Genomic DNA, 9,232 nt, shown 5'->3' with positions numbered 1-9,232 from the left:
GCATAATGATAATTTCTGTGATGAGTATACAAATTTTCAGAAATAATACCAGATGCTCTGTTTTGAATTTCATTTCTTCGCCGTGCAAAACAGTTTAAGTAATAGTAAAATATGTGTAATTCTAATAAGACTTTTGAGAAAATTGAAAAAAGAATAAATTACATACATATCTTGCAGTATTTAGCATAACAAAGCGACGTTCTTTTATCATCGGAGTGTCACTGCATCTGCAGCTTTAAAACACGATAGCTAGAAGGTTTTTGTATTCCGTTTCATAACAATGCCTCTGCCTTATTATTGTAAATGGTACAGGTTATGTACTACTCAGAGGCAACGTGTTATTTGAAATATCATTTATAAACGCATTTTCAGTCTACGATTAGACACAGCTGAACATAACACATCAACAATTAACATATTTAATATACAATTATTGCCTTTTGGTAAGGTCTAATTGTGGATTTATCCACATATTGACCGAACCTAATAGGCAAAAATTGTTTTATTATTAAATCCAGCCTGCTTATAACTATTTCCCAATACAGTCGTTCTAGTGATTTTTTGTAACTGCATAAAAACTGTAAGATTTCAATAATTTGTCGTAAAATCCTCATATTGACCAAACCTAAATGGTGGCAATTATTTTTTATATTTTAATCCAACATCTTGAAGGTTGATTGAATGCAGAGAAATTAAATACAAATATCTGCAGTATGTAGTGGTCATTTGTCGTAGTAAATTGTGTACGACGTCGCATTGTTTTGGCTTCAAACCGTGATGACGTCATAGCTGGAGGTCAGTACGTGTTTTTGGCCCCGGCTTGGGAGTCAATACGACTTTTTATCATTGATCATTTGACTACATCTAGACTAATGGAAAGGACTATAAATATAGATTTAATAATAACACCTTTTGTTTGACTTCATTTGACTTTTTATTCATTTACAGAAAACGTGTAAGTAATCAAAGATCATAACATGTTGTTCCAAATATCTCACGAAGTAATACTGCAAACTTCATTGAAGATCATCTCGATACAAATCTCATCACAAAATAATTCCTTTATTTCATGTACGCGGAATCTCCTCTTATTATACAGAGATATTCTAATGAATTTATGCATTTGCATTTTCTATATAAAGCTGTTTATCATACCACCATCTACCGGCAATACCACTCCATTTATCATAGAAGATTTGTCACTCAAGAGGTACACCGGTGCATTCACAATGTCTTCTATTTCTGAAAAAAAAGTTCATCTTGTTTAAATTACTTACACAAGAGCACAAGTTTGCACCCTTGAATGTTAACTCAAATGGTTACTCAAGTACCCGCCCTGGTCTGAAAGGATACTGTCAGACCTGTGTGAATGTACAGCAAGGGTCTTCCTCATTTGTGGCACTGTGACTTAAATTCCAACGAATCAATACTACTACACAAACTTCAAATATACATGTGTGAGGAAAGTATGAAAAATCGAGGGTAAAAACGTTGCGTTTCTAGATGTACTGAGCATATATTGAAAGGAACATTGAAACAATACAAAAGTCTACTAAAGACAATAACAGATTAAAAATGTGAAAATGAAATGACTCAGGACGTGCCTTAAATCTGGCCTTAGTTCTTTTACACAGTATTATTAGAATGCTTTTCATTAAGTTATTGTGGGAAAATAAGTATATCACTAGGCTGTGGTGGGTCTTGGAGGACTTTCATACATCTACTAAATTGTGCTAATCGTTGTTTCTGTCTGACCTGTAACCCGCTTTTTGAAGAAATGCTTGAATTATGCACAGAGCTCTATTTACTACATTTTATATAACATACCTGCGAAACGCCCAACTGGTATTTTAGCGAGGGCCGCAGCTTTCCTTTCGGGGTCGTTCCATCCACGTTTTCCCATCTCAGTCATAACGACAGTCGGATTGACGCTATTCACACGTATCTAAATCATAGTAAAGGATTTAGGATTACTTGTACCGTGTTTTACAAAATGTTCAAGTCGGTGTTATTGTGTTCGCAACGTACTGTAATTTTTTTACATTATAATTATTGACAGCACTGACCACCATACATGAATTTTAATTTATCAGTTAATATAGCGGTATTTCAAACTTGTGTTAAACATGATAATCCAAGTACATATAGTATCAGTTTACCTTTTTAGGTCCCAATTCGTGTGTTAGTGACAATGTTAGCATGTCCAAGGCAGCTTTTGAGGTACTGTAGCAAGAATGGTTCATCGTTGTACGTATTCCAGCAATACTCGAGATATTGACGACAGCCCCGCCGGTACCACGTGCTGCCATTCCTTTTGTTACAACCTGTAATTTAAACAAAAGAAATTATTAGTGGCCAGTACATATAGGCAAGACATCTTATATGAATAAATAAACAAAAATGCCGCTAAATATTGCACGACAATACCGGGCTCCCGGTATGCAGTTGAAGACCTGTCTCGTTTTATCAGAATTTCAAACAATCACTACATTCCCTCCATCAAGGCCTCTGCCTTACTAGCAAATCTGCATCAAAACCTGGGTTGTGTTTTCACAGCAACCAAATTATTGCGCTACATTCAAAACGAAATAATTTGCTCAATCTCCTTAGGGTTCTGTATCATTCCGTTACCGTTCATGATCATCACAGGAAACAGATTTATTGGACGGACGTACAGACGGATATAGGGCGATATTACGAAAGTTCAAGTTCCCGGGTCATTACCAGTTGCAGGCTAATAACGCGAGCGAAATACGTACTTATAGGCGTAACGTACCAGGACTCCATGTTGTGTAACTCATTCAGAAAATATAGGTAAAAAGGGTTTATCTCATAAAACATTTCTAAGTTCCTTTCAAAAAAAGAAAGAAAGAAATTGATACATAACATTCATAAGATAGTTGAAAACAAAAGTTGTGGACTTCTACAGGAGAGTGTTTCTTTGGGACAAAACTGAACAGAAAGTAAGAGACTCACCTTTTTTCTCATATCCTACCTCGAAGACTTTGGAAAGAACTTTGAAAAAACCTTTATACGTAAAACCGTGTAAATATTTCTACCAATTTGGATTAAACATACCTGTGTAATATTAAAAGCTGCTCGGAAATTTATATCATGTTGTCTGAAAACAAAAATGAAATAAAATAGATCTAATTTAATTGAATGTTGGCAATCCCTATACTTGCATACATTAAATATATAAAGTCCGGTTAGTTGCACTGTCTGACATTTTGTTTCAACCAAATTGGGTCTGCTGTTTATAATATACATCTCTATATCAAAGCATTCGAAGAACGTAGTTTTTCCTTTCGAATTTCTGACCTTGTAATTTTGGCTTCAATAAATATTAATACGCCGTCTATCATTAAAAATAATTTACATACTCATCTAATTCTTCTTTTGTCACATCAAAGAACGGTGTATGTTTTATGACCGCAGCGTTGTTGACCAAAAGGTCAATAGGACCAAGATCTTCCACTACCTTTCTGGTTGTTTCCCAGTCTGATATATCGAGAAGCCGAGTTTCAACTGACGGTACCTAAAGCTCAATATTACGGTGTTCCGTTAGGGCCAGCGCTTGCTCCCTGTGAACGCGAAGCGCGAAGGTACGACGGTACGATGGCGAAGCGCGACAGTACGATGGTGACAACACGACAGTGCGATGGCGAAGCGCGACAGTACGATGGCGAAGCGACAGTGACAGTCCATCGTACTGTCGCGCAACACCATCGTACTGTCGCGCTTCACCATCGTAGTGTCGCGCTTCGCCATCGCAGTGTCGCGCTTCACCATCGTAGTGTCACCATCGTACTGTCGCGCTTCGCCATCGTACTGTCGCGCTTCGCCATCGCACTGTCGCGCTTCACCATCGTAGTGTCACCATCGTACTGTCGCGCTTCGCCATCGTACTGTCGCGCTTCGCCATCGCACTGTCGCTCTTCACCATTGTAGTGTCAACACCGTACTGTCGCGCTTCGCCATCGTACTGTCGCGTTTCACCATCTTTTCTCTGTTTACTTAAGGGCCGACTTTAATTAAACTCTGTATTGTATAGTATTGTCAACTCTGTCCAATGATCAAATAATTGGAACGCTTTTCGGCACGGGTATTATTGAAATGAAAATCACCAGACCTGACTTTATTTACGTTTCAAATTAAAGAACTAAATAAACTTACAGTTTCTTCAAATATGTAAAAAAAACCCTGATGAAATGCTATTCGCGTCAAATTACTGAACTGTTCTGTTGTTCTCTGCGGGTTAGTAACAGTAGTTATATAAATGGGGTAGCGAGCGCAGTTTCACCTAATTTAACATTAAGTCTTTGACCTAAACCGACCAATGCCGGACAATTAAAAATCCACAGGTTTTAACTTTACTTTCATTTTTTCATATTTTCAGAAAACCTGGTTATAAATAGCTGACATATTTTCTGAAAATGTTATGAAGCGAACCCTATTTCAATTGGAATTTACGTTGTATTTTCTGAAAATGGCTATGTGGGAAACCACAAATTCAACCAATCAAAAGCCTGCCATTTTTCTGCCAAGTGGCAGCAATGTGACAATGTCTGCCAACTTGGCAAACTTTTGGCAAACTTTTGACAGATTATTTTTATTGATAAAATGTAACTTATTCGATCTTATTTTGAATTAGTAAGTATATTATTAGGGTACACATAGTAATTAAATGAAGTTTTAAATAATTTTTAATTAAGCTTTTAATTAAAACTTAAATTAAACCTTTAATCCAAAAGTTTGCTTATATCAGCACGTCCATCCGGTATAGATTCATCCGATATGTAGAATCTAATGTAACTATCCCTCATAAGTGAAAATGTTACTTCTGTAGATGTTGAATCGTTATAAGGATGAATGTCAAACATTGTCCCTTGTGTTAAATAAATTTTAATTTTTTTCTTATACATAGATATTAACTGATCAGTGTCAAAGTCCTCAGCTGCCTCAGCTGCTATATTTATTATATTACTGCTAAATTTACCAAAAAATAGATCACCAATACCATCCCAGTAGTTATATATATGGGGTTTTTGGCACACTTTTGACCCAAATTAATTTTAACCCTTGACCTAAACCGACCAATGCTGACCAATTTCAACAAATTTAAAACAAATTTTCATAGTACTTTATGAAAACCTATAGTAAAATATGATTAAACACTTCCACCAAATATTTGCCAAAATCCTGCCAAGTGGCAGCAATGTGGCAGTCGCTGCCAACTTGACAAACTTTTGGCAGAACGTTGGCAAACACAAATTCAACCAATCAAAAGTCTGCCATTTTTCTGCCAAGTGGCAGCAATGTGACAATGTCTGCCAACTTGGCAAACTTTTGGCAAACTTTTGGCAGATTATTTTTATTGATAAAATGTAACTTATTTGATCTTATTTTGAATTAATAACTACATTATTAGTCTTTAAATAATTTTAAATACATTTGATATAGATGAGTTTACAAAATAAAATATATTGTTTGAAAGAAAGAAGATTTATGATAATATAAATCCTCATTATGTTACAACAAAAACGGAGGAAAAATGATAAGGGCTACTTGTTCATCTTGTGGAAAAATGAAATCAAAGTTTGTTAAAAGTACAGGGGTAATTTAGATATTCACAAAGCAATGTTACCTTTATTACCTAAGAAAGGTTTAACACTTCCAGGATATAATTATTGTGGGCCAGGAAATCCCCTAGATAATGGACCCCCTGTCAATGAACTGGATGCAGTATGTATGGACCATGATTTTTGCTATGACAGTGATGTAAAAAAGGGTACATGTGATAAACAAATGCTTTCCAATTTAAATAAAACTAAATCAAAACATTTGGAGAAAAGATTGCAAAACATTTAGTTGTGAAACCTATAATTAAAACGAAATACACACTTGGTCTCGGACAAAAATCAAAAAACGGGAAAAGGGGGTAGAGCAAACTTTTACTACCCCCGGAATCACATGGAGCGATGAATTAGCAGAAGAATTACACAAACCAATTAAAAGAAAATTTAGGAAACGAAGAGTGATAGTTAATGATATTGATGATACTTGGTCAGCTGATTTAGTTGACATGCAAGCTTTTTCAAATATAATAAAGGAGTAAAGTACTTGTTAACCGTTATTGATATATTTAGTAAATATGCTTGGGTTTTTCCCATTAAAGAATAAAACCGGAGAATCTGTTTACAGAAGCATTTGAAAAAATAATATTAGAAGGACGATTACCAGTAAATTTATGGGTAGATGAAGGAAAAGAATTTTATAATAAAAAGTTTGAATCATTTTTGAATAAAAATAAGATTAATATGTACCATACATTTAATGAAGGAAAGGCTGTAGTAATAGAAAGATTTAATAGAAGTTTAAAAAGAATAATGTGGAAATATTTTACAGCAAATAATACTTATACTTATTTAAATAATTTGCAGGATATGGTTGATAAATATAACAAAACAAAACACTCTAGTATAAAAATGACACCAACCAAAGCCAGTAAAAACTTAAATAAAGGTACTGTTTACTTTAACTTATATGGTAATTTAAAGATACCAAAAAGTAAAGCAAAATTTAAAATTGGTGATCGTGTTCGCTTAAGCAAACTGAAAAGACATTTTGAAAAAGGATATACACCAAACTGGACAGAGGAGATATTTATAATTCATGGAATTAATAATACAAATCCCAGAACATACACTATAAAAGATTTAAATGAAAGAAATAATTCAGGGTTCATTTTATGAACAAGAACTTTTACCTACTACACAAGAGTTTTTAGAATAGAAAAAGTTATTAGACGAGACTATAAGAAAAAACAAGCTTTAGTAAAATGGAAAGGTTATAGTGAAAAATTTAATAGTTGGGTACCATTTAGCGATCTTGAACAAATTTAATTTAGAAATAAAAAGTTTAATTATATAAATGAGTAATAAAAATCTTATTTCTAATAATAATGGAATAGAAACAATAGATCAATTAATTATTCACTTAACTAAACTAGCTGCTGCTTACAGAAAAAGTTATAAATTTTGTGGGAGAGTAAGTACTGGGTTATATATTACAGCAGGTGTCTTTGGTTGTTCAGCTGCATTAGTACTTGTTCCAGCTATTCCTATATTTGTAGCAGTTGCTGGTGCTGTTCCATCAGTAATTACCATATTTACTAACAGACTAAAACTTGACGACAAAAAAATTTTTTTTAAAAAACACATCATCAAAAAATAAAACAACTTATAACAAAAGCACATATCGGAAAAGTAAATAAAGAAGAAGAGAAAAAAGTTATTCAGGATATTTTTACAATACTATTAGAAATGCAGAAAGAAAAAAATTATTCAACACCTCTTGAAATGCATATGAAGGAATTTAAACTTAACGGATATAAAAGTAAAAAAGAAGAAGAGCTGTATTAAATTTTACGTGTGTTTTTTAAAGATTTTTTTCTATAAGTATATTATATATAGATGGTTAATAGAAAGGTAGATAGAATGATTATGCCAAAATTATCTAGCACTTTAGGAGAAATAATGAATCCAGATGAAAATTCATATAAGAAAGTTCTTAAAAGAAGAAATGTTATTAAATATCGATTAAATCAAATAGTTAGCGATGAATATAAAAATCATGTCATTGATAAATTACAAAATGTTATAGATCCTTATCTTCGTAAAAGAACTTTATTTGAATGGGACTGTGGTTGTCTATTAACTGAAGAAGAAAATGATGAAAGATTATGTGATTGTCCCAGACCAAATAATATTCGAAACAATCCTAAAAAAGTTATTGCAACCGATTGTGACACTAATGAAGGAAAAACATATAAAAGCACTTATGCAGCATCCAAAGACCTTAATATTAATTCAGGGTTAATAACAATGTGCTGCAAAGGAAAAAAACCAAGTTAAAAGTGGAATATCAAAAACCAGCGGAAAAAAATATAAATTTAAATATTTTTAATTCATCTTAAACTTTATTTATTTTATTATTTTTTTAATCCTTTTTTCCTTAGTGATTTTTTTTTTTCTAAATATATATATAGATGGAAATCGAGAGATCTACAAAACAATATTATAAGAAATTTGAAATTAAAATTACATATAGACAAGATCCAAAGAATCAATTATATTTAACTATAAAAAGACTCTTATGAAATACTTAAATCTGAACTTAAAACTTTAAAAGGTATAAAAATAAATGTTGTTTTAAAAATAACTTTTGCAAAAATGGATAAAACTGATACAAAATATAAATCAGCTTATTTTCAATCAAAGGCTTTAGAAATTATTAACACAAACGAAAAAAAAAAAACTTTACATCAAGCTTTTGATGAAATAATAAATAGAATTGGTAATTGGATTTCTGAAGGAAGTGGCTGGAGAATAGAGTCAGTTGATGCTCATTATATAAATAGATATAAGTATAATCCATTGGCTGCTTCAAGCTATTAGAATTACCAAAACCATTACAACATCCAATGAAAGGATTAATAAATTATAAAGAATGATGATAATGAATGTTTTAGATGGTGTCATTTAGCTTACAAATTTCCTGTTGAAAAAAATCCTCAAAATATTTCAAAATATAAAAAACATATAAACGATCTTGATTATACTGGAATTAAATTTCCTGTTACATTAAATCAAATACCTAAAATAGAAGTTTTAAATGAAATATCATTTAATATATTTGGATATGAAGAAAATAGTATTTATCCATTGTACATATCAAAATATCAATACGAAGAACACTGTGACATGTTGCTAATTACTAATGATAAAATAAACGGCGACTGTAAATCACCAGAGACCCCAGTCCAACATTATGTTTGGATAAAAGACTTTAATAGATTAATGTTTAACAAAACCAAACATAAAGAAAAAAAATATTTCTGTAAAAGTTGTTTACAACATTTTACAAATGAAAGAATATTAAATGAACATATTCCAAATTGTTTAGCTATTAATGGTACCCAAGGCGTAAAAATGCCAAAAGAGGGAAGTAAAGTACAATTTAAAAATTATCATAAAGGTTTAGCAGTACCTTTTGTAATTTATGCTGATTTTGAATCAATAACTAAAAAAGTTTTAACTGCTTTACCATCAACTGAATCTTCATTTACTGAAGCATATCAAAATCATATAGATTGTGGTTACGGCTATAAAGTTGTTTGTTGCTATGACGATAAATATACTAAACCAACCCAGATTTATAGAGGTCCTAA

General features: G+C 32.1%; 1 protein-coding gene across 1 annotated transcript; it reads right to left on the bottom strand.

Moving 5' to 3' along the window:
- Positions 1 to 916: 916 nt before the first annotated feature.
- LOC128552485 (L-xylulose reductase-like) lies at positions 917 to 5,023 on the bottom strand. The gene is made up of 6 exons (XM_053533534.1): positions 5,000 to 5,023; positions 3,384 to 3,538; positions 3,079 to 3,121; positions 2,160 to 2,324; positions 1,828 to 1,945; positions 917 to 1,242 (listed from the first exon to the last, which is right to left on the bottom strand). The coding sequence occupies exons 1-6, from the start codon at positions 5,021 to 5,023 to the stop codon at positions 1,133 to 1,135; spliced, it is 615 nt and encodes a 204-aa protein (XP_053389509.1). The 3' UTR covers positions 917 to 1,132.
- Positions 5,024 to 9,232: the final 4,209 nt, after the last annotated feature.

This window comes from Mercenaria mercenaria, unplaced genomic scaffold (genome assembly GCF_021730395.1).
Source record: "Mercenaria mercenaria strain notata unplaced genomic scaffold, MADL_Memer_1 contig_2840, whole genome shotgun sequence".
NCBI classification, from domain to species: Eukaryota; Metazoa; Mollusca; class Bivalvia; order Venerida; family Veneridae; genus Mercenaria; species Mercenaria mercenaria.
The sequence above is the reverse complement of the archived record's forward strand: the minus strand, read 5'-3'. Positions and strand labels throughout refer to the sequence as shown.